The sequence below is a fragment of the Manacus candei genome, unplaced genomic scaffold (assembly GCF_025592945.1).
Source record: "Manacus candei isolate 608988 ecotype Guabito, Panama unplaced genomic scaffold, ASM2559294v1 h1tg000066l, whole genome shotgun sequence".
NCBI classification, from domain to species: Eukaryota; Metazoa; Chordata; class Aves; order Passeriformes; family Pipridae; genus Manacus; species Manacus candei.
Window position 1 is genome coordinate 374,834 of NW_026138114.1, and position 25,393 is coordinate 400,226.

Consider the following 25,393-nt stretch of genomic DNA (forward strand, 5'->3'; position numbering starts at 1 on the left):
TTGGTTTTAGAGTTTGAAAAAAAGTAATATATTATTCACATGCGGGAGTTAAAAAAATTTAACTTCAAATAAGCCTCCACAGAGCTGCTTAATGGATATAGATAATAACTCACTTGATAAAGTGAGACTCTCAAATGTTTCCTAACCTGAGAACAGTCAAATTTAGATCAAACTAAAAGTCTCAGGAGTGAGCCATGGAATGGGTGTGTACAGAACCAGCTCCTCAGCCCCAAGGGTGGGACATGGGGACACTCAGGATGTTTTCTCCCACCTCACAACAGGTTTCCCTCACCCTCTGCATATCCAGAGTACAGATGAAAATACCCTGAACTTTCCAAGTGAGAACATGGAATTGTGACTGAAATGGGTGGGAGAGGGAGAGAAGAGCCCAATATTCCTGCAGAAGTCCAGGATGAAACCCCTCCCTGGGTCGTGAGGCACATAAGGACCCAGGGAGAGCCTGCCCTGAGCCTGTGGGCTGTGGGTGGGAGCTCCTTGCCTGCACTAGTGTTTTCTCAATGGTCATGAACATCTCCACGTTCCGATCCATCCGCGAGGGATTCTGCAGGTCAAACCTCCTCCTGGGAAGGGAAAGCATTCAAAAATGTTGAGTTCCACTCCCCCCCCTCCAGCAGCCAAGAATCCTTCCCGTTCCACACAAACAGTGGCTGGTGGAGCGACGTGAGGACACTCAAAGCACAACCACACCCATCTCTGCTTCACTGGGCAGCCCCTCGCGAGCCAGAAAAACCACAAGGAACCAAATCAACAAAATGCAGCTGATTTGTGAAATGTTTGGGGGGGGGAAAGGCAGGTTGACACTGTCCAACAAAGCCCTGGAGCAGGGCTGTGCATTCCAGCACAGCCACAGGGGATCCCTGGACACACGGGATCACGATGGATTCCGACAGCTACGTGAGAACAGTCATGGATGGGCTCTCATGTTTCTCTTACTTCCAGCTGCACCCATCCACCTGTCCTGGGAATGCAGGAAAAGCAGCAGCTCCTCTGCCTGATGTGAGAACAAACCACCCCCCCAGAGCACAGGGAGCTGATAATCCACGGGAGCATTTTCTCATCGCTTTTGTTGGACTCTGGGACTTCAAACTTTGTTATTGCACAGACAAATAGTCAAAACTGCTGCAGTAACCATGGAGGTTTGTCCGTGAGAAAGGGGGGGATAACAAAATCTGAGGCTTCCTACTGGGAAGCACCACAGGACCCCCCAGATCCATCCTGCTGTACCCACCTGGACCGTGCACACGTTTGGAATCCACGGATGGATGGACTCAAAGGAAGGATTTGAGTGGAGACTTCCAAAAACGTGAGAGGTGGGACAACCCCAGCACCCTCACCATGTTCAGCAGTCCCAAGGGGGCTCAGCACCACCAGGGCTTAGCACAGACCTGGGGCTGACCCTTCACAACCCAGCCTTTCCCAAAGCACCAGGATCACTTCAGATCACCAGCCTGGTGACTCTGAGACGTAAAACATGACCTGCTGCACCTCCCAGGGTTTGGGAAAAGCTGTTGTTGGAGCCTGCAAACGCCACCTGGGTGCTGAGGTGGTGTCAGAAGGGACCTTAGGGTGAAATAAAATCCCCTGGGCACATGTAACATGGTGAAACAGCCGTGCACACCCCCCCAGGCAGGGACTGCCAGGCTCCAAGTGCCCACCCCAGCCTAGAGCACACATTTATCCCACATCTACTGACAGTTCCTTACAAACACATCCCTGTTTCCAGTAACAGATCCATTTTCAGGTTGATAAACACTCAGTGCAGGTACAGGAAAGCAAGTTTTGAGCCCCAAACCCCGTTAGCAGGAGGGCAGCACAGCAAGGACACACCACTACACTAAACAAAGACCCTTCAGCTGAGCCCACCACCTTCTCCTCCCCTGGAGGCTCCCTGGGCTGTCCAGGAGGGACAGGCAGGGGGTTCTGCAGGAACAGCCACCAGCAGGGAGGGATGGATTGTCTCCTAAATCAGGGGCTCTTCCCTTCACACCAAAGGCATGGCAAGTTGAACACAATATCCTGGCAGATTTGTCAGAATCACCCCCTTTCAGAGGAATTTATGAGTGGTTTAAGCAGCGTTGTGCACGTGGAGAAGCTCACAGTGACTTGCAGAAGAAGGGCCAGACATCAGGGCTGTCAGGTCACTGCACAACACAGCTTAATAAAGGATTTTAGAGGCAAGATCGAGCCACTTCTCTGTTATTCAGCCACGGTTTGTATCCAAAACACACAGAATGGTTTCATGGAAATGAAGGGAAATAAACAAATAAACACAAACTGACCCAAATACCCAATGAACTCTTGGTACCTGTGAGACAAAACCACTCAGGGCATGGAAGTTTGACCAAAAAATTTTTTACATCTGTTGCTCCAAACCTGCACTTTGCACTCACAGAATGCTCCACATGCCCCCAAATTCCTGCTTTTCAAACCCCCCCTTTAAGAGAAGCGTGTTGATATATTAATTAACAGCATCATTTTTAGCTGCCCCTTGGGATCAAATAGCACCAATTCCTCCTGTCCTCAGCTTAAGTGATTCCCTCTGCCAGGTTCTAGCAAACAGCTTGGGTTGCAGTGAGGGACAAGGTATGTCAGCTGGCAGACATACCTATTATGGCGAGGAAAGGTACTTCTCCTATAAGACAGATCATTCACAAACAGGTTAAGCAAGAGCGACAATGCAGACCGTTCAAAAATCAAATCAAAATCAGAGTTCAGGCAAAAACACCACGCATTATTTGGTTGAGTCAGTGAGGGACACATTCCAAGCTCTAGCTCTGATCCTGAGAGTTAAGTTCCAGGCTCACTTCCCTCTACGTCCCACATGCACAGACACAAGGCACTACCCACACTAGTTGTGAGGGGGCAGCGAGGGAGGGAGGAGGGAGGAGGGAACCACGTGGCTGAGCTTTGCTGGCAAACCTCTGTGACTGAAAACTAGACCTGCACGGTGAAAAATGGAGTATTTGGATATTCATGAAGCGGGAACCACTTAATGCCTTTGTTTTGAGGCAAAGAGGGCAGCAAGACAGACTGGCACACCCCAGACAAACAGGGGCCATGGCCTGGGGGGGCAAAACTGGAGAAGGAAAATCCCTGAAAGGAGCTTATTCCTGATACACCCACCTCAGACAGAGCTGATATGAGTATAAACAACCCCTAAAATCGACCAGCCATCCTAAAACAGCTTTATTTTGCCTTTTGATTGGCTCTTGTGTGTAACAGCAACACAGGCTCAATTCCAGGAATGCTGTCACAGATCAGAAACATCAGATTCACACACAAAAACACAATCTCTGCTTACTTTTACTGATTTGTTTATATTTATTGACTTCTCATCCTCATTTCTTCCCCTCAGTGTTCTCAGATACAGTAATTCCAAGGGCAGGTTGGACAGGGCTTGGAGCCACCTGGTCTATGGAAGGGAGTGGGACTGGATGGGCTTTGAGGTCCCTCTCAACCCAAACCATTCCATGGTTTTATGATCCTGCTCTCTTGGAAAGAGGATTCTGACTTAAAAACATGCAGGACAGAACACTCCTGGGATGTCACAGGGGTATTTTGATACCAGTGTCCAGAGCTGCAGGGGCAGAGCTTCTGAGGGCTTGCATTCCCCATTTCTGGAGATGGGTAAGTGATGGAACACTGAGCATTTACTGGAGTCTTCATGTTCCCCCAGTTATAACTAAACCCTCTAATCAATACAGCAACAAAGATGGACATCTCACAGATGTGAGGCATCACATCTGTCCATTTTCTCAGTCACACAGCGAGGAAACGCCAAAAAAGAGCCTCAAACTCGTCATTAACTCCAACTACAGGCCCGAGACCTTAAACTTGGCCAATTATCTTTAAATTTAGAAGTGTGGGGGTGTGTCTGAAAAAAAGCCACCATCAGCAACACAGGAAAACATTCCCTCTTCCCATCTCCAGTCCCTGCCTCCCCGAGTCTCCAGGAAGGATTAAACGTTGGGTGCTTTGCATAAGCAGTTCGTGTGCTTGGATTCATGCAAAAGGTGTATAAATCACAAATAAAAAACTTACCAGCCCTGTTCATTCTTATATTTGTAAGCAGCACCAAGAATGTGACATAATGTACCTCCAGCTTTGAAATCCATGAAGCACTTTGCCTGGAACCCAAAAAAACCACAGGAAATCACAGAGGTAGTGACTTACGTGCAATTATTTTAAACAAATACACACTCGTTGGTTGTTTTAGACCTCTAACTTAGCAAATGAATAGGTAATTTTCAGATTAATCCCTTTTGGAGTTATAGGTTCTCCTTTAAGAATGTTTCATGAAGGTTAAATGCATTTGGTTGAAGCAAATGCATTTGCTCTTTGTATTTGCAAGCAGAACTTGATGTATCTGAAAGCTCCACGTCCTTTCTTATAGGAGTAGCTTGAAAAAAATTCCTTGTAGAGCTGTAAAAATCCAAGCTACTCTTTGAACACCCATTTCAAAGCAAATTAAACCTAAAATCAGAGCTGTCAGTGAAGCATCATCTGCACCAGGGAGACCAAACCAAGTCATTAGAAATGAACCCCTGGAGCAGAGGTTCAGATATTTCACGTTCACAGCAGCTCCCAGAGCTCCAGTCACGTCCCTCCACCACACAGAGCTGCAAAGGTCACTGGGCAGAGCTGCCCCAAAATAGCAAATCCAGTTCCAGCAGTCACTTAATTCCCAACCAGGCACCAGGGATTCCACAGCTGAGCCCCAAACAGCAGCAGGAGCAGGCTGGGACCTGCTCAGCACAACTCAGATGCTCTGCCCACCTTCAGAGGGCTGTGCTGGGGTAACAGCAGCTCCTTCCCAGCCTGGACCAGCACCTGAAACTAAACGTCTAAAAAAGCCCCTGCCAACCTCATCTGGGGGCACACAGTGCATCTCCCAGGAAAAAACCCAAAGGAAGGTGCACTGATGAGTTGTCTCCTGCGGGAAGGAGCTGAGAGGACAGAGATCCAACTGCTCTAAACTTGAGCTCAGCAAATTTGACCAGATTACACCTTTGTAACAGCAAGAACAAGCCCAGGAACAGCATCTTTACGATGCCACTGCAATCTTTATTGCCCATTTTCAAGATAAGACACAGTGATTTAAGGCTGGTGAGCACTCAGATGGTTTATCCACCTGTTGAACGGGGACAGTTTTATGGCTTATGCTGCCACACCAAAATAAAGCATCACAAAGTTCCCCTCTGTCCCTGAAGCTTTTTATCATCACTGAGCTATCAGATATTCCAGGAGGGATGGGGAGATAGATCTTAATGGCACCTTGTGGTGCTCCTGGGTGCTCTCCAAAGCACCAGGATACTCAGAGAATCCCAGGATGAGTTGGGTGGGAAGGGCCCTCAAAGCCCATCCAGTGCCACCCCTGCCCTGGGCAGGGACACCTTCCACCAGCCCAGGCTGCTCCAACCCAGCCTTGGACACTCCAGGGATCCAGGGGCAGCCACAGCTTCTCTGGGCAACCTGTGCCAGGGCCTCCCCACCCTCCCAGCCAGGAATTCCTCCTGAAATGAATCCAAGAATTGTCCCAAGATTCACCCCGGGAGTTTGAAAACTCCTGTGAGGAGAACTCGCCCAAGTGACCCCCCCTCTGAGGGAGTGCCAGGGGCAAAAGGTCTGGGGGAGAAACCCCCACGGAACAATAACAGGCAGCATTCCATGGGGGGTGGAGCAGGGACACAGGAGCATTTGGAAGTGTTCAGCACAGCTCCAGGGCAGTGTCTGAACTGGCTGTAAATGCTCCACCACCCCCTGTCCCCTCCCCAGGGCCTCAGAGACCAGCACAGCCCCTCCTGCTGATGCCACAACCCCTCACACATGTATGACAGCTGTCTCAGCCTCCCCAAACCAGCCAGCTGGGCCCTTGGCACCACGTGCCCATCCCTGCCCTTCCCTGAGATCCCCCTGTCCTTCCATCTGCTGCACCCCCTTCCCTCCAGCCACTCCTGCACCTCACACTCCCCAGGAAAGGTCCCTCTGGTGCTGGGCACGGCTCCAGCTGGAATTTTAAATAAACAGCTCTTACAGTCTGTTGATATTGTTTCCAGGTACCAATATCCCCAGGGACTGGAAAACTATCTGAGGTAACCAATTACATGATACTCCAGAGCATGGGAAAGTCATCTTTCAGCCTTGGCACCATTACAAATTTGAAGTTTAATCAACAGAAATGCCCGAGGGGAGCTTGTTTGCTTTGGAAAGTGCATTTTATTCCCTCAGTTCAGGGTGCACCAGTCCAGATTTGACTTAGAACTGAGGAATCATATCAAATTTTAGTAGAAATTAAAACCTTCTCGCAGCATTAAGGAATCACTTCAAATACATAGAGAATAAGCTGCATTACACCGAAAATCTGCTTTTAAGGAGGAGTGTGCTGTTCCAGCCCTGCCAGGGGCTAAATCCCAGCTGGAGCAGGGCTCTCCCAAAGCCCTGGATGCAGCACAGGCTGCAGAGGGAGAACAGCAGGGTGAGATACTCACAGGAAGCTTTGTGAAGGCAGGATTGGTGACATGTTTTCCAAAGGCATCTTCCTGGAATTGCAGCAGCTGCACCACCAGCCCAGCCAGTGTTTTGTTGGTGGGAGCATCTGCCTGAACATACTGAAAGACAAAAACCACGTGTTTACTTGGGGGAGGGGGAAAGAAAGCCTGAAGGTGCTTCAGTAACACCCCAGGTTATCTCAGCAGTTGTAGAGCAGGGTTTGAAGATTTTGGGATCCCTGTAAGGCTGGGAAGAGGGTAAAGGATTGGGTTTGCAAAGAAGAAGCACCAAGTACAAGCATTTTCCAAGCCTCAGGCTTAAAATCCAGCACCTATCTGTGGATCATCCCCAGCTCCTCCTGTCACAGACACAGATTAACTCCAAGCTCATTTGTAGTTCCTAATAAAGGAACAGCCTAACTCTGCCCCCACACACAGAGCTCTCTGCAATAACTTCCCAAGCTCCTTCTGGAACCAAGTACTAATGAACCCTCAGAGCATCCAGTGGTACAAAGAGAAAATCTGGGCCAGACAACTCCACCTGCAATGTTTTGGGACAATCTGGGCAGTTCCCAAGGTTCTACTGCCAGTAAAATGTAAATGTAAATAAAATGTAAATACAAAAGGGGGAATCACAGCATGAAATATAAAACAACCCCACCCAGCAGATGAGGTTTTGTTATTCCTGATGTCCAGTGTCCACTCACTGAACATCCTCTCCTCCATGTGCCAGAAGACTTCCAAGGGTAGAGCAAACACCCCTTTTCCAGGCAGAACATGGAGCAACATGAGCCACCCCAAACTTTCACCTGGGTAACTCTGAGCCTTTGCTCCTCCCTCAAATCAGGTTTTCTGAAGCCTTTTAAAAACCAGTTTTAAGAGACAGAACCCTCAGAACTTTGGAGCAGTGGTTTCAACACCAGTCAAATCAAAGTTCTCCACAGCCCCAGCTCCTAAGCCAGAGACACCACAAAGACATTGACTTTTCCATTGTCATTTTACAGGATTTGACCACCTTGGGATGCAAGTTCCTTCAGTGCTTTCTAAGGAGCTGACAGACACATCTGAGACATTAAACCTTTGCAATGGAAAGGACACAGACCCCTGTGGGGTTGCCCAGGTGTCCCACACTGGGCATAAAACCCCACCTAGAAACAGGAGCTGGTGAAGAACACGAAAATTCCAAATGCCTTCTCCTTGGCCTGTTCCCTCCCCCGGGAATTAATGCTTTAATTATGTCAGAAACACAGAATATCCTGAGTTGGGAGGGATCCACAGGGATCACTGAGTCCAACTCCTGGCCCTGAACAGGACTTTGGACAATGGACACAGGGAATGGCTTCCCACTGCCAGAGGGCAGGGTGAGATGGGAGATTGGGAAGGAATTGCTGGCTGGGAGGGTGGGGAGGCCCTGGCACAGGTTGCCCAGAGAAGCTGTGGCTGCCCCTGGATCCCTGGAAGTGTCCAAGGCCAGGGCTTGGAGCAACCCGGGCTAGTGGAAGGTGTCCCTGCCCATGGCAGGGGTGGCACTGGGTGATCCTGAAGGTCCCTTCCAACCCAAACCATTCTGTGATTCTCTGAACCTCTTTCAATAAACCAAACCCAGAAGGGGTGACATCCTTGTATGGACTTACTCTATTCTTTCCAAATATTTTCCCTCAGAAAAAAAAAAAAGGAAAATTCCATGAGAAAACACCTTGCAAAGCCTGTTCTTACACATGTGAATTTTTTTCAGGCATTTATTCCTTTACTCACAGATCCCATTTTTCCCTCTTGCAGGAGGCACCAACAGCTGGAAGCTATAAAGGAAGACAACACCAAGAACTCCCCATCCTACTTTGCCACTATCCTGCACATCCTTTTTATGGGAAACCCATTATTTTGCCTGTGTTTCCCCTACACAAAAAGGAAAAAAAAACCCTCAAGAGGAAGCACAAGACTCCTCTCCACCATTGCTGCCCAGAAACGAGCAGCACAAAGGGATCTTTAGGCAGCAAGAGGAGGCAGAGGATCCCTGATCGATGCCCAGGGGGTTCAAGGGGTCACAGAGGACCCAAGTCCCAGCAGATCCCCAGGTTTTCCAGTCATCTCCACAGAAGCAGGAGATGATTCTGCAGCAAATAAAGCTTTTTAAGCAGTGAATTCCAGAGGACAGAACGATGCCCTGTTCCATTTCTGAGAGATGCCAAAGCCCCATGGACACAGCAAAGGGTTTTCCAACCCTTCCACGACAGTTAGAACCCCCCAAGTCCCCCCATATCCTTAAGCAGAGGAAATCCCTTCTCCAGCCAGACCTGCCACTGCAGCTGCCCTGGAAAGCCTCTGTCACCGAGGGAGGGACAGATCCCTCAGCCAGCTTTGCTGTGGTCACTGACCTCAAATAACCACCCAGTGCTCTGGGCTGGGGCCCTGATGCACCAAATCCCTTCCTTCCCCCAAAACAAAGAACATTTCAGCTCAGAGCACCCAATACCAGAGAGAGGAAAACCAACGTGGCAATACTTTGATTTGGGTTTATAACCCTTGTTCCCTTTTCAAAGGTGAGACAGAAAAGAGCTGCAGAGACACAAAAGCCTCCCTCAGATGGAACCAGAGTCAGGCACCGAGGAAACACTTGCCAAGGACAGCAGAGCCAGGCACAGGGAACTACAGATCCCCTCAGTTCAGCCCCTGGCTGGGGGAACAGGCAGGTGGGCTCCAACCAGACATCCCAGATGGAACAGCTGCCACTTCCCAACAGCTGCCAGGAACCAGCTCGTCCCCCTCCTGAGGGCTATTCACAGAAGGGAGGATGGGATCCCACCAGACACGCTCCAGGGGCATCAGCCCAACCCCTCACAGCAGCAGGAGCCCCATGAACGTGGAAAGAACCCCCTGTGCCAGTGCAAGGGGGTGCCAGATACTCCCAAACCATCCAGAGCTCCAAGTGATGGCACCTGGATCCAACGGCACCGTCATTCCCTCTAACTCAGCCCTGACACAACGTTCCACTTGCTCCTTAAAAACCCCAACACCCTCCTCCCTGCCTCCCAAAAATCCCCTTCTCCAGCCTTCTGTCTCCAAGGGGCAGGGATTCCAGAGGCACTGAGCAGCCCGAGCTCCCAGGGGCCAGTGCACTGACCTGGGTGTGAGCACGGCCCCGGGAGCAGGGCTGGAGGCCTGGGGCAGTGTCTGCACCTCTCACCATGCCCGTGCTAAAAAACCTCCCAGACTACCTCAGAAAGATGTTTGAAGTGCAAGAAATAACTCTGCTTGGTGACAACCCATTTTAATAGGACAGATTTGTGGCTTAATGAGAACAGAACTACTGAAACAACACACAATATTAGAGATAAATGAGCATAAATAGAATAGACAGTAATTGCCCAGTTTACTTGTGAACTATGAATTCCTAATTAACTGTGGTCTTCCACACCACTCCTAAAACCTCTTACTTTTTTAATTATACTCCAGAGACACAAAGAAGCCTCCAGTACTCATTACTTTCTAGAGACACAAAGAACTCTCCAATATTTGTCATTTTCTAGGGACACAAAGATCTCTCCAACATTAACGACTCATCTAATCCAGAGACAAGAACAATTGTAACTCTCTAACTCTCTCCTTGCCCAATTGTCTTTCTGGATCCTTGACCAAGCTTGGTGCTGCTCCTGGAATTCTCTCCAACTGGTCCCCAGTGTCCCTGGAGCTCCCAGAGCTGGACACACCAACTCCCACTCATGGCTTCAGCACAGAGATGGCCAAACACCCATTTTTAGGAGTGTGAGCTGGACAAAAGTCACTTATAATCACCATGTCCCTCCCTGGAAAAGCCACACACCCACAGGAGGATGAAAACAGACACGAGATGACCCAGAGTCCTTTCACTGCACATCCAGAAAGGAATCAACCCTTCCCTCTGGAGCATTAAGGCTAAATCTGGTAGCAGGAGCTGCCTCGTTTCCCACAACTAAAATTATGTTCCATTTTTAAAAAGGATTTTCACAGCAAAATCCTGAAATCCGCTTGCCTCGTAAAGATTTCTCCTTAGCCCAACTCTGACCACCTTCCAGAATCGACAGAAATGAGTATCTAAACTGTATAACCAATTTTAACGGAGGAGTTTTCCCTGCACACAAAAAGGAAGCTCCATCCCTGCCCGGGCCAGGACGCAGGAACAGCCCCGGGGGTGGTTTGTGGCCCCAGCCAGCCCAGCCCAGGGGTCAGGGAGGTGCTGGATCCCCCGCAGAGCAGCAGGATTGAGCCCGTTCCCAAGGTGTGCTGTGCTCCCGGGGGGCTCAGTCCCGGGAATCAAACACAACAACGCGGCTCCTCCGCGGTTTGGAGCAGCAGCAGAACAGAGCCCAACTCCTGAAATCTCCTGTTCCATTTCCTCCTCCACACAAAGAGCTCCAGCTGCTGGTTCAAGCTGCAGCTCCGACCGTCTGTGGCTGCTGGAAGGAGCTGGAAGGACCGGAAAAACACACCTGAGCCTGCGCTGCTTCCAGCCCAGTTCACATTCCCGGCTCGGATTCTAGCTCGGGGCACACAAAGAACCCAACCCACAGCCACGAGAAAGCTCATCCGAGGGCCGCTGACACCGGACACGTCGAGGAGCGGCGGGATGGCCCCAAACCCGGGTAAATCCCGAGATTAAGGCACCTTTAGGCTGCCCGGCATCCCCTCGGATCCAGCCAAAGCTCCTCCGGGATCGCTACACCGCGCTGTAAACACGCCGGGAAGTTACGTCGGGTGGGTTTTCAAGGCTCGGGTGTTGAAATGAAGTCACAAAATCATCACATGGGGAAAAAAAACCAACCAACAAACACTCAAAGAAAGCAAAGGAGCAGCGCACGAAGTGCGCGATGGAGGAAGAGCAGCCCGAGGGCAGCGGAGCGAGCGGTGCCGCTCCCGCACCGCCAGCCCGGAGCCACACGCGGGGCTCGGCGCGGCTCCGAGCGGCACAGAACGGCCTTTCCGTTTGTCTTCTCTTCCCTTTTTCCAGCTCCCCGACACCTCCCGGGCGCGGCTGGAGCGAAACCGAGCGGGGCCGGGACCTGCCCGCGCAGGAAAGTCACGGCCCCGGGGCGAGCGGGCACGGGGGACACAAACACGGCCCCGGGGGCGCGGGGAATGGCCCCGGGGCTGCCCCCGGTACGGCCTCGCGGCCGCGAAACCCCCGTCCCGTCCCGTCCCGTCCCGTCCCGTCCCGTCCCGTCCCCCGGGACCCCCCGCCCGGTCCCCGCCGCCCCCGCCGGGCCGCACCTTCTTGTAGTGCTTGCCCAGCCACACGCGGACCGAGTCGAGCTGGGACACGGTGTCGGGGCTCTCCCAGAACTTGCCGGCGGGCCCGCCGTCCTTGCGGCGGGCGGCTGCGAGCGCGGGGCCGGGCCCGCCCGCCGGGGCCGCCGCGGGGCCGCTCCCGGGGCCTCCGCCCGCCGCCAGCGCCGCCGCCGCCATTGTCCCCGCGCGCCCCGCGCCGCGCATGCGCCGCGCACCACCCACCGCCCCGCCCACCCGCGGGGGCGCGCCCGGAACCAGAGCGGGGTCGGGAACGGGATCGGGAACGGGATCGAGAGTGGGATCGGGAGAACAGGAATGGGATCGGGAATAGGAGTGGGATCGGGAAAAGGATTGGGAATGGGATCGAGAGTGGGATCGGGAGAACAGGAATGGGATCGGGAATGGGATGGGGAATGGGAAAAGGATTGGGAATGGGATCGGGGGAACAGGAATGGGGTCGGGAATAGGAATGGGAACGGGATCGGGAATGGGAATGAGAATGAGATCAGGAACAGGAATGGAATCGGGAATGGGATCGGGAACAGGAATGGCATTGGGAATAGGATGGGGATTGGGAATGGGATCGGGAATGGGATCAGGAATGGGAATGGGGAACGGGATTGGGAATGGGATCGGGAGTGGGATGGGAAACGGGATCGGGAATGGGATCAGGAACACGCTTGGGAATGTGATCGGGAATGGGATTGGGGAACGGGATTGGGAACACGCCTGGGATTGCACTCAGGAACACGATTGGGAACGCGATTGAGAACGCGACCAGGAATGCGCTGGGGAACGTGATCGGGAACGCGCGCGTGGCTCCCCTGCCCCGCCCCCGCCCCGCCCATCCCTCCGAGGCCCCGCCCATCCCTCCGAGGCCCCGCCCCACGGGCCCTGCGCGCGCGCCCGGGCGGCCCCGCGGGTGCCCCCCCAGGTCCTCTGAGGGACCGAGCGGGATAAGGGGAGAGTGGGGACGGACACACGGACAGGGCCCGCCCGGGGCTCGCCCCCGGGGACACACACACGGACAGGGCCCGCCCGGGGACACACACACGGACAGGGCCCTTCGTGTGCTGCCCAGGGAGCGCCCCGGCCTTCAGAATTACAGCCTGAGTGCCCCTGCTACCGGCTGGAGAAAGCTCCCGGGATGCTCCGGGCCCCAAACACAGATGTTTTCCCCTGGTGGGTTCCATGTCAGGGGATTTCCTTCCTGGGAGCCGAGGCACACTTTATGTGCCTTAAGAACCACAGGATCTCCAGGGCACAGGCAGTGCTGCCCTAGCCCTGCACCCACACCTCGCTCACCTTTATATCTGCCAAATTTATGGTCTCCTCTAACCCTCACCTGAGGTACCTTTCGAGACTGTGGAGTACTTTGCACGGTTGGTTTAGGAAATTTGGCTCCCTGAGAGAGAGCTGAGAACATGAATAGGTGAATTGTGAGCTGAAGCTCAGGGTTTGTGTGAACTTGCGATCCAAACAGGGAGTTAATTGCTGACATAATTACCCACAGCGATGTGCACCAATCCTCCACAGCTCCTTCATCTTTTCATAACCCCATCTAGTTCATGGAATGGGGAATAAAGCCTTAATATCGGCCAGGGAGAGGTCCCTTGGGGTCCACCCCCTGCCATGGGCAGGGACACGTTCCACTAGCCCAGGTTGCTCCAACGTGGCCTTGGATACTTCCAAGGATGGGGCAGCCACAGCTGCTCTGGGCAGCTCCCTGGTCGGAGCCCCCGGGGCTGCAGCATCTGCCCCGGCAGCTCTTCTGCCACTCGGGATTGGGATCAAAGTCGGGCCTGGGATCGGGGTCAGGGTCAGGATCGGGCCCAGGATCAGGATCGGGCCCGGGATCGGAGTCAGGGTCAGGATCGGGCCCGGGATCGGGGTCAGGGTCAGGATCGGGCCCAGGATCAGGATCGGGCCCGGGATCGGGGTCAGGGTCAGGATCGGGCCCGGGCCTGCCCCGCCCCCTCAGGCCGCACCACCCATTGGCCGCGCCGTTGCCATGGGAACGCCCCACGCCGCCCATTGGTCCGCCCGTTGCCATGGCAACACGCCCCGCCCAGCGCGCACGCGCGGCTTCCCGCGTTCCCGCCGAGCGCAGGGAGCGCGCGGGCGGCCCAGCTTCCGGGGCGGGGGTTCCGGAAGTGAGGCACGCGCGGCGCCGGAAGCGCGCGCGGGGGCCGGCGGGAGCTGTAGTCTCGAGGGCGGCCCGGCGGCGGCAGTCGCGGTGCGGAGGTCGGTGCGGGGCCCGCGGGGCCGGGCCGGGCCGGGACCCCCGGGGGGCAGCGGGGAGGCCGCGGGGGTGGCGGGAGGAGGGGGAGTGGCGGCAGCAGCGGGGGATGGCACCGGGCGGAGCGGGGCGAGGCGGGCAGGGCCGTGCGGGGCCGCGGCCTGTGCGGGCGGGGCGGCGCGGGCGGGGATGCTCCGGGGCACCGGGGGCGCTCGGGGGGCTCGGGGGTCCCCGGGGGGACGGGGGAGGCCCGGGGCCGTCCCGGGGTGCTCGGGGAGGGCGAGGATGCTCGTGGTGCCCCCGGGGATGCTCGGGGGGCCCGGGGAGGCTCGCGGTGGGTGGGGGATGCTCGGGGATCCCCCGGGCGCGGGGCCGGCGGGAGAGCCCCGGGAGCGCGGCTCTCCCGGGAGTTCCCATCCCTACCCGGGGACGCCTCGCTCCCGCGGCTCTCCCGAGCCCTGTCCCGGTCCTGGCGCTCCCTCCCCGCCTGTGGCTCGTCCCGCTGTCGCTCCCGGCTCCCTTTCCCCCCGTGGTCGCTGGAATTGTCGCTCCGGGACAGCCTTTTGGTTCCCGGCGCTCGGGGGTGTCCCGGAGCGTCTATCGCCCCATCCCACCTCCAGCTCCTCGTTATCCCCCGTCCAGCCGGCCAGCAGCGGGAGTCCTGCAGGATTAGGGTTGGGAAGGAAGGGTTTCCTGCACGGACCCGCTGCTCCTTGGCCCAAATAGCCAAAAGTCCAGAGGAATCAATAGTGAAGTGGCCTGTTGGCTCTGCCTGACCCCGGGGCAGGGACTCCTTGGGGCTGGATTGGGACACAACGGGATTTCTCCTTTGTTCTCACCACAAAGCACTCGGGGCTCTGCCTCTTCCAGCACTGCTGGAATATCCCAGCAGGCAGGAATCAGAATTCCTGTGCCACTCACTGCATTGCTCTCAGGGATGTGGTTTTTCCTCATGGAGCCGTTTTCCAGTGGGTCAAGGAAACCCAGCAAAGACCCAATTCCCATCCTTTGGGATTTCATCCAGCAGTTTCCTGTGCCACATTCCCTGGTTTCACTCTCTGCCTTCGCAGCAGGAGCACTGAGTCTCTTCCTAACAAACTTCTGGTGTCCCTTTTCCCACCTGGGACTCCGGTGTTATCCCAGTGGGAGGCTCCATGGTCCCATGGATTGTCATTCCAGCTGTAGCACTGCCTGTTCTGTGTCACCATGTTCCACTTCTTCCCAGTCCAGTGTCCTGGGAGCTCCCACACCTCTCCTTCATCAGACAAAATACATTTTGTGTCTTCCAGTGTCCCCTTTTTGTGCTGCTCCTGTGTCCCCTCGTTTCCATGGATGCTGGTCCAGCTGCCAGAGTTGGACACTCCTTTTTATTTGGGATCCAAATCTGCAGCACCAAACCCTGGGATTTGCCCCAGGCTGCTGGCTGGGCTAGAAGTGATTCCCAGGTCTGGATCCTTGGTGTCCAGATCCAGCTGTTCTGACCCTGAGTGACCCAGTGGTGCTGCTGCAGGGGCTGGGCTGGGCCTTATCCTGACCTCCCCTGTCCCAGCTCTTCCCTCTCTGCCTGGGCCTTGTTCCCACTGGATGCTCAAGCCTGAAGTCCTCCAGTTCCTTCACATTATTCCAAAGGGATCCCTCATCCATGGGATTCTGTTCATGGACCTAAATTGTTTGATCTCTCCATCCTTTATTCTCCTCCCTTGTCCAGCCCAGCTCCCACCCAGTTTGACTCTTACTGGTTCCCAGTAAAGGTCCTGCCTCAGCTGGGATCTCCAGACAGGATTGTGAATAACAGCTGGGTTGGAATCTTGCTTGTCCAAGGGGCTCTTGGTTGTTTGTCTTGGAAGCTCATCCCTGGAGGGTTTTCAATGTTTTATTTCCTTGGTCTTGAGCAGAAAAGACCATTTCCATCAGCTTTATGTTGTGTTTATTCATAAAATCCCAGGTTGATTTGGGTTGGATCCTTAAGGATCATCCAGTCTCACCCCCTGCCATGGGGCACCTTCCACTAGCCCAGGTTGCTCCAACCTGGCCTTGGACACTTCCAGGGATCCAGGGGCAGCCACAGCTTCTCTGGGCAACCTGTGCCAGGGCCTCCCCATCCTCCCAGCCAGGAATTCCTTCCCAGTATCCCATCTAACCCTGCCCTCCTTCAGCTTAAGGCCATTTTTGGATGAGCCCCCCTGTTCCAGTGTGGGTGAGATGTTCTTTGCTCCCTTTCCCCTAATTCCTGCTCCACAGGGAACTTTGCAGTTTCTGTGCCTGGAGCTGCTCTCCTTGTCCCAGAAGGCTGATGGAGATGAACTTCCCTGTATTCCCTGGGATACCCTCGGGCTCTCCAGGCAAGCAGCTCCCCCTGCTTTGGTCACGCTGAAGGATTTGGGAGGAAGATGTGGCTGATGCCCCCATGACTTGGATTTGCTGCAGCATTCCCGGTCCCACTCCTGGTTTTGTGTCTGCAGTGATTGTGGGGTGCTCCTGGGTTTGCTCCTCTCTGGAGTAACACTGGGCTCACACAATTTCTCACAGACACCGCTGGCTCTGAGGTGGTTTGGCCCAGGCTGGAATGACCCCTCTGGAAGGGGCACAGGCTGCCATGTGCCCCCCTCCCTGCAGTTCCACTTGCATTCCTGCTGGGATGTGGCTCCCTGGCTCTGTCCCTGCAGGGAGCTGTTTGCTCTGACATCCCCCCAGCACACGGGCTCTCATTGTTCCAAACTCACATCACCCGGGGTTTGTTTCTCTGATCCTTGGCAAAGCCCACGTGTGGCCTTGGCAGCCAGGGCAGGCTCATTCCCTGTGTCCACGGGGAAGGGAATTCCTGACCCAGGTGTCATGCCCAGAAAGGGGGGGGGTTTATCTTCAGCCCTTTTTGCTGCTCTTGCTGAAGGAATTTGTCGTTTGTTTTGCTGAAAGCAAAAGTGAAGAATTTGAATAATAATTGCAGGCTGTTAATTGCATGCACAGGAAGTCATTGAGAGGGATTTGATGTCCTGGAATAACAAAGTATCCTGAGCTGGAAGGGACCCACCAGGACCATGGAAGTCCAGCTCCAAACTTTGTTCACTTTGTGTAAATGAGGCTCCTCAGTCCTCACCCTTCTGACACAAGGGGGTTAGAAAATCCCTGTTACTCTGTTCCAAGAGCTCCTGCTATGTATTTGATCTCTGGCCTGAAATAAAGCACCACAAAACACAGTTGATTTTTTCTTATTTGACTGAAAGCTCTTTTAATAAGAATTTTAAATAAGAAGTTTAACACACTTTCAGCAAAGAAGGTTATCAAAAGGACTTCTCTTTTTTCTGGTTTTTTTTTTCCTTTGAAAAGGAGAATAATGGCAATAAGTGACTCGGTTCTGGCCTAATAAAGCTTTTAAAACCTCCCCAAATTGTTGTCACCGTGGAGGCAAAGCAGAAGCACTTGAGACATTTTGAAGGAAATATTAACCCTAACTTGCTGTTTCTCCTTGCTCCCTCCTGCTGTCCCAGGAAGCCACCCTTCCCACGGGGATGGAGATGTTCTCGCTGAATTCCCTCAAAGGTAAGCCCTGGCAGCTCCCTCAGCTCCACCCAGAGCTGGGCCTTGGTGGGGTTTAATGCTTGGGAGAATTAAGTTGTGTTAGGAACAGGAGGTGGCTCAGCTGTGCCCTGGTCAGTGCAGCAGGGAGGGAATGTGGCAGGAAAGCTGTCCCGAGGAGGGACAGACAGAATTTCAGGGAACAAGGGAATTGGGAAGGGGAGGAGCCCTGTGTTGTCCAGGGGAGACCCTGGACACTTGTTTGCTGTTTACCTCAAAGTAAAGGCCTTTTTTCCCTCTCAGTTTTTCCCTCCTGAACATTCCTGCATCCTTTAGTACCAGTTCCATGAGCTCTTTCTCCCTGGGGTTTGATGCTTTAGCACCTGGCACTGTCTCCATGTCCCTTTTCCCCATCATTGCTTTCCCAGCCTTTCCTTCAATCATGTTTTATCCTGAGGAATCCCTCCAGTCACCAGCTGGTTTCTGGTTTGATTTGTTGTCCTTTCCTGAACTCTCCTACTTGGTCTTAAATCAGGTTTAAAGAATGGAATAAAATATTCCAGCTCTGGCTGAAGCAGAGGGATCACTCCCTCCCTGCCAGGGAACTCCTCCCTCTGCTTTGGCACTGGGGGACCCAGCAGGGAGCCCAGCACTGCCCTGCTCCTGAGGCACCAGCACGGGGGGCTGGATTGAAACCCGGAATTCCCGGGGTGCTTCACACATCCAGGGCAGGAGTGCTGGGAAATGTGGGAAGCAAACCCTCTCCTCCAGCAGACAGCGTGAGTTGGGGTGGAGAGAAGGGACTTTCCCACTGAGGGCTGGTGGTTTGTGGTGGCCAGGCTGGCTCTGGGACCAGGGATTCTCCAGCCCTTGGGATAAAGGCATTCCTTAATGAACCAGGGCTCGTTAACAGCTGCTGCCTCTGCACGGGCCTGGCTGGAGGAGCTGATCCGGCCCCAGCCCATCCCAGGGAGCTGCCAGAGCCTGGGAGGTGCTCTGGAGATTATCCTGTGCTGGTTAAAGCTGCTCCCTGTGAAATAAAGATCCTGGGAATGGGCCACTTCTGGAATGTTTTAATGAATCGAGCCGTCACTGCTTTTCTGTGCTCACAAGATAATTTCTGTATCTGTGACAAACCACCAGCCCTCACCCCTGACTGTCCCACATTCTGGGACTGACTGCCAGCCTCTGCTCCCAGCCCTCCCCATCCCACTGGCTGTGTTTTTCCAAGACTTTCCCCAGGCATTGACTTTATTCATCTGGTTTGTTGGCTTTGCTTTCCCCACCATCTCCTGGGGATCTCCCTCCCGTGTTCCTTCTCTCATGTTCAGGACTTGAAACAACTCTGTAGCCATGGTTATAATTTGGTTTTCTTCCCTGCTGGACAGTTCATTTGCCTCCCCTGGAGCTGTGGGAAACACTAAAAACCCCAGCAAATACATCAAATTAAGCTGTTACACAGCAGATTTCTCTTCCCAGAAGACAGAGGAATTTTCCCAGCCTCCCTTTCCTTCTAGTCCTCCTTGGAGCTTTTGTTTCCAAACCACCTAAGCTTATTTCTGAATAAATAGTAAAAATAATAGTAAAAAAAAATAAAAATAATAGTTTGTACAACGTGCTATCAAAAGATTTACACAAAATTAATCCTCTTAAATTACATGACTTGTTTCCCTTTTTAGTGATATGGATGATTTTTGAATGAACAATCAGCTTTGAATGATTTTTTTCCCTTTTTAGGGGACCAATGCTCTTAAAATCTGTACTCTAAGTGCCAGAATAACTTCATGTCTTTAAAAAAAAACGCATTTGTTTGTGTCTTCTGGTGCTGTTTCAAAATCTGGGTTTTTTTGTTAGCATTCAGATCTTTTTTTAAGTAAAAGAACTTACAGAGACAAACCACAACTAATGCAGAGGTGCTAAAAAGTGTGAGTACAGAAAAAGGCAAATTTGGTTTAGTGACACTTCATTTTTTGAGTGTTCATCTCCTCCAAAGTTGGTGTTTTTATTTTAATAGAGGGGTTTATTTGATAACTTTCCTCTTCTTGAACCTCTTCTTGTGGAGCTTTGTAAAACTGAACTTTGCCAGTATCATAGTCAATATTTTTGTGACTTATTGAGGATTTCTCTTTCTGATTTAAAAATAAACAGAAAACACCCAAAAGCCTCCTAAAAAAACCCCATTTTTCATCCAACTATTCATGTAAATTTTCGCTTTGCACAGAGAATGCTCATAATAAAGTCTTTGACACAAAAATGAGACCTTGGCTTAAAGAAACACAAAACTTAGTGGTTGTCCCAGGTGCAACCAGGGCTGATAAAATTTATGTAGATTGATTGCTTAGAATAATAATTCAGATTTAAATAAATAAATAAATCCTGTAGGGTTGGAATTTCAGCTCCACAGCCTTGAGAATTTTATATCTCAAAAATGATGATTATGTGAAATAATTATTGATATATGTGTGTTATTGATATATATGAATTGATTACTGTCATTTATATGTGAAATAATTTTTGATATATATGAATAATAATTATATTAAATAACTCATGTAGAACCAAATCATAACTTGGAATAGGGAGAAGTGGGGAAGAAGGGGAAGTGCTGATCTATTTTATGAAGATTATAAGATCTTTAGAGAGATTTTAGACTTTACAAAGATTTAAGATTTTTTTTTTAAGACTTAAGATTTTATGAAGATTTAAGGTTTTATAAAGATTTAAGATTTTTAAACGGGTTTAAGATTTTATGAGGATTTTGGATTTTAAGACCCTTTTAAAGATTTATAAGGTTTTAAAATCTCATAAAGGCTTTAAGATTTTTGGTGTTTACCTTAAATATTTGTAAATAAGGGGCTGCAGGATGAGTTATTTTCAGTACCGTGCTCACGGATTGCCTGGGCTGGGGGTGTGTTGGGTGTGTGGAGCTGGGAACAAACCCCAGAGGAGTTTCAGGTCCCAGGGGAGTTCCCGAGGTCACTTGTGTGAGACCATCCCCAAGCTGGCTTTGCCTGCAGGGGGAAGGACTGAGAGGAAAATGTGGGGGAGTGGAACACGGGGCAGGAGCTGGTGCTGGGAGCTGGGAATGGGGGGTGTGTTCCCTGTCCCAGGCCAGGAGCTGGGAATGGGGGATGTTGTGTTCCCTGTCCCAGGGCAGGAGCTGGGAGCTGGGAATAGGGGGTGTGTTCCCTGTCCCAGGGCAGGAGCTGGGAGCTGGGAATGGGGGATGTTGTGTTCCCTGTCCCTGGGCAGGTGCTGGGAGCAGGGAATAGGGGGTGTGTTCCCTGTCCTTGGGCAGGAGCTGGGAGCAGGGAATGGGTTGTGTTCCCTGTCCCAGGCAGGTGCTGGGAGCAGGGAATAGGGGATGTTGTGTTCCCTGTCCTTGGGCAGGTGCTGGGAGCTGGGAATGGGGGATGTTGTGTTCCCTGTCCCAGGCAGGTGCTGGGAGCAGGGAATGGGTTGTGTTCCCTGTCCCTGGGCAGGTGCTGATGCTGGGAATGGGTTGTGTTCCCTGTCCCAGGAACTGGTGCTGGGAGAAGGGAATGGGTTGTGTTCCCTGTCCTTGGGCAGGTGCTGGGAGCTGGGAATGGGGGTGTGTTCCCTGTCCCAGGGCAGGGGAAGGTGCTGGGAGCTGGGAATGGGGGTGTGTTCCCTGTCGCAGGGCAGGGGAAGGTGCTGGGAGCTGGGAATGGGTTGTGTTCCCTGTCGCAGGGCAGGGGAAGGTGCTGGGAGAAGGGAATGGGTTGTGTTCCCTGTCGCAGGGCAGGGGAAGGTGCTGGGAGCTGGGAATGGGTTGTGTTCCCTGTCCCAGGGCAGGGGAAGGTGCTGGGAGAAGGGAATGGGTTGTGTTCCCTGTCGCAGGGCAGGGGAAGGTGCTGGGAGAAGGGAATGGGTTGTGTTCCCTGTCGCAGGGCAGGGGAAGGTGCTGGGAGCTGGGAATGGGTTGTGTTCCCTGTCGCAGGGCAGGGGAAGGTGCTGGTTCCGAGCCCCGGCCGGGGCAGTTCCCCGGGACGGTCCCAGCGCTCCCGCGGGGCTGTGCTGGCACAGGAGCCCCGGGAATGTTGTGCGACCTTCCCGTGTCCTGGCACGGCAGGACAGCAGCTCCTTCTGCCTCTCCTCTCTCTCTCTCCTTCTACTCCCTCTCAATTCTTTTCCATCTCTCTCTCCTTCTCCCCTCTCCTTCTCCCCTTCTCCTTTCCCCGCCCTCTTTTTCCTTCTCCTCCTTTTCCCCCTCCTTTACCTTTCCTTCTTCTCATTTTCCTCCCCCTCCTTTCCCCCCCTCTTTCTCCCTCTCCTTCTCCTCCTTTCCTCCTCTTCTCCTCTCCTCCTTCTTTTCCCTCTCCCTCTCTTCTTTCCCCCTCCTTCTCCCTCTCCTTTCCCCCCTCTTTCTCCTCCTTTCCCTCCTCCTTCTCCCCCTCCTTTTTCCTCTCCCTCATCTCCTCCCTCTCCTTCTTTTTCCTCTCCCTCACCTCCTTCTACCTCTCCTTTTCCCCCTCATTTCCCCCTCCTCTCCCCCCCCTCTTTCCCCTTTCCTTCTCCTCCTTTTCCCCTCTCTCTCCCCTCCTTTCCCCTCTCCCCCTGCTTTCCCCGTGTCCTTTTCCCTCTCCCTCCCTTCCCTCGCCATTCCCTGCGGGACGCGAGGCCTCTCCCCCCCCGGCTCCCTCAGCCGCTCTCGGTCCTCCGGCCCGCCAGGGGGCGCTGCGGCGGGGCGCCCCTCCCCTGGCCGGGGGCGCCGGCGAGCCCAAGATGGCGGCGCTGGGGCTGCTGCTGCAGGCGGCGGGGCCGCTCCGCCTGTGCCGCCCGCCCCGCGGGCTCTGCGCGGCCCCCCGCGCGCTCTGCTCCGCGCCCAACGGCCCCGCCGAGCCCCGCCGCGACGAGGAGGACGAGGAGGAGCCCGACGCGGCGCAGGGTGAGCGGCGGCGGCACCGGCCGGCGCTCGCGCCCCGCGCGGCCCTCACGCAGCGGAAGGGAGGGGCGAGCCCGGGCCCGCGGCTGGGCGGGGGGAGCCGCCACATCCCTCCCTCCCTCCTTCCCCCATCCCTCCCTTCCCTGCCTTCCCGCCGCTCCGCCGGCACCGGGATGCGCGGCCAGGGCGAGGAGCCGCCGAGCTGCGCAGGTAGCGGGGGGTCTCCGCGGGGTCTCGGGCAGCGCCTTTGTGGCCACCCCGGGAGCCCTTTGTTGGCTTTCCCCGGTGATTCCCCTCAAGGTCGCCGAGCCGGGGCCTGGGCGAACCTCCGGCCGCCTCCCAGCGCTGACGCGGGAGGAAAATCCCGCACGGAGGGTCGGTGGGAAGGGGGATGGACCGAGGAGCGCTCGGCCGGCGCCGTTGGGGCCGTTCTGCGCCTCCTGCCGGGATCCCGCCGGGATCCACCTGCACAGCCCAGGACACACGGGCGGCTCGGGAACGCCGGGCCCCTGGCACCGCCGCGTCCCCGGATCCCGCCGGGGGATGGCTCTGGGCAGGACCGGGGGGCTTTTCCCGTCGGGATGTCGGTGGGGCGCGGGTGGGGAGGGGAAATCCCGGGGCTCAGAATCGTTGCCGTTTAAAAAGATCGTTCAAAGCTGTGTTTTGATGTCGCGTTTTGAAGCGCTTTTTGTTGGATTGTGGAGCGTGGAGAACACCTGGAGTTTAGAAAGATGCGAGTGGTTTTGTGCCGGAGGTTGAACCGCGACATTTTCCCTTTGTAAGTCGCCGGTTTGGTTTCAGTTTTCTTTCATGCTGTGCGATCTCCCGCTTTGGAAATTTGGGTCATTATTACATAAAACTTTTTCTTTTTTTCCTGCCCCTCATCCTTCTGTGTTTGGTGCTTCTTTCCCACCCTCCAGCACTTTTTTTTTTTATTGTTATTATTATTTGCTCTCAGTAGTTTCTGGATTCTTTGGGTTCCATTTGCCTTTCAGAAGCTGCTGAGCTTTATCTTGGAGTTCAGAGTCAGATGGGCTTTTAATTGTTGCGTTCAAGCTGTTCAACAGAGCAAATTAACTCCCTGCTAAAGCAAATGCAAACCACCCCAAATTATTGTTTAATGAGCTGGTTCATGTGTTGCCTGAGAAAAGTAATAAACTAGGAGTTGTTTTTTCTTTCCTCTGTTGTACTTCATTCCTGAGCACCTCTTTCTAAGGTGTGTTTTTTGCGAGTTCTCAAGTACTTTTATTTTTGGTCTTTGGTTCACCCTTCCAGTTTGTGTGGTGGATTGACCACAGAAAGCTCTTTTGGTGGGAGTTTGGTGATATTGGAATTGTTTCCGATTGGATTTATTGGATGAGCAAGTAAACTCCCTCAGGGTCTCCTGAGCCTGCCCTACCTGCACAGCTGCTGCTTGAACGGGTGCAGATTAGAAATGTTATTTTGCAGACTGAGGTCAGTCTTGACTCTTTCTGAGGTCAGTTCTGAGCCCTCAGCCCGGGAGCCACTTTGTTATGAGCCTTGGATCCAAATACAGAAAAACCAACTGTGAACCCAGGCCAGCCTGGAAAAGCCGCTGTTAGATCCACGTTAACATCTGAGGCTTCACTTCTTTGGCTCAGACAGCGGGGTTTGGGAGCTCAGCCAGGGCTGTGGCACTTCCCTCGTGTTCCCGAGGCTGACGTGATCCTGCCCCCTGGTTTGCTCTGGGATCTCCCTCGGAGCTGATGAAATGTGGCCTGTGGTGACACAGCAGGGCTGGGGCTGCACTGGGGCTCTGCATCCCTGGATGTCCCAGTGTCTCCAGGGCAGGTTGGTCCCTGCTCCTCCTCCTCGGCTCAGCCCACGTGCCTTTGGAGAAGCCTGGTCTGTTTTCCCAGTTTTTGAGTTCTTGTTCAGGCGGGAGTTTCCTGTGGGTTTTTGTTCTGTGTGTGTTGGAAGGAGCCGTGGTTGGGATTGCTGCTGATGGTTTGAACCCCCCAAATCCCAAAAAAGCAGTGCTTTGGTGTGCTCCAAACCAAGCCAGGTGGAACCTTCTCTGCCTCCAGCAGGACATGTCTGGGCTAATTCCTGATGAAATGGATATTATGGAGCCACAGGGCTTTCTTCTTCTTCCCTGGGGATTTTTGATGTGTTACAAACACCCTTCACTGACTTGGATTCATTACTTGAATTTATTGTATCTTGGGGAGTTTTGTCTTTAATAGTTTGTCCTTGCTGCTCATTCGTTGCTTTTCCTGGGAAGGGAATTGGAGGGAAGAGAGAAACTAAATGGACCTAATGCTCCTCTGTTCTCCTTGAGCAAGACTTTGGGCTGGTTTATTTGTGCTCTTGTCCCTGAGTGTCTTCACTCCTCAGATCTGCTGGGGTTTGTAGGAGGGTTGGCCACTCCAGCTGGGTGGTTTGGTGGGTTTGGGGCCTGGTTTTTGGTGGTTTTGGTGTTGCTTGCAATTATCCTGGACTTTCACAATCAAATTAAGCGAAGCACTCACTGGCTTTGAGGAACTTTAATTAGTTAATTGGCTTCTTTGATAGCCCCACCCTGACTTGTCTCTCTCCGAGGCAGGGTTTTAATATTCCTGCATGATCTCTGAGCCATGGTTTGGGTATCATACGTGGAGTTGGGCATGGAAATCAGCTCAGTTTTGGGAGCACTGGGCTCCACTCCCTGTGCTCCCACTCACAGCATTCCCACCCAAACACCCATTCCCAGCTGTGACAGAGCAGGGAGGTGCCAAGAAATCCAATTTGGCAGGGAAGGCAACACTCTGCAAATCCAGTTCTGCAATTTGGGGTTGTTTCTTTAAAAGCTGCAAGTGAGGGATGGCTTCCTGCAGGATGAGACCCTCGAGCTCGGGAATTGGGGACATGAGGGGGATCCATCAGCCCTTGGTACGTCAGCTGGTGCTGCTGAATGTGCCATTGTCAGCTGGGAAGCAAACACTGTGCCTCGTTGGGAAT

The 25,393-nt window shown here is 53.4% G+C and overlaps 2 protein-coding genes across 4 annotated transcripts in view; one reads left to right on the plus strand and one right to left on the minus strand.

Moving 5' to 3' along the window:
- Nucleotides 1-11,957, minus strand: part of SMARCC1 (SWI/SNF related, matrix associated, actin dependent regulator of chromatin subfamily c member 1) — a 62,623-nt gene extending 50,666 nt beyond the window's left edge. The window contains exons 1-4 of the mRNA XM_051806118.1: nucleotides 11,754-11,957; nucleotides 6,510-6,629; nucleotides 4,063-4,148; nucleotides 500-581 (exon numbers count right to left, since the gene is read on the minus strand). Of these exons, the coding sequence (XP_051662078.1) occupies nucleotides 500-581; nucleotides 4,063-4,148; nucleotides 6,510-6,629; nucleotides 11,754-11,948 (483 nt within the window). The 5' untranslated portion in view covers nucleotides 11,949-11,957. The remainder of the gene's footprint in view (nucleotides 1-499; nucleotides 582-4,062; nucleotides 4,149-6,509; nucleotides 6,630-11,753) is intronic.
- A 2,000-nt stretch (nucleotides 11,958-13,957) lies between these two features.
- DHX30 (DExH-box helicase 30) overlaps nucleotides 13,958-25,393 on the plus strand; it is a 31,295-nt gene continuing 19,859 nt past the window's right edge. Inside the window, exons 1-2 of one of the 3 annotated variants that reach the window (XM_051806115.1) lie at nucleotides 13,958-14,015; nucleotides 17,499-17,550. In XM_051806115.1, the coding sequence (XP_051662075.1) occupies nucleotides 17,520-17,550 (31 nt within the window). In that variant the 5' untranslated portion in view covers nucleotides 13,958-14,015; nucleotides 17,499-17,519. Of the gene's footprint in view, nucleotides 14,016-17,498; nucleotides 17,551-22,265; nucleotides 22,436-22,470; nucleotides 22,643-25,393 lie in introns of those variants that run through there. The other 2 variants (XM_051806113.1, XM_051806114.1) reach the window with 2 other exon arrangements.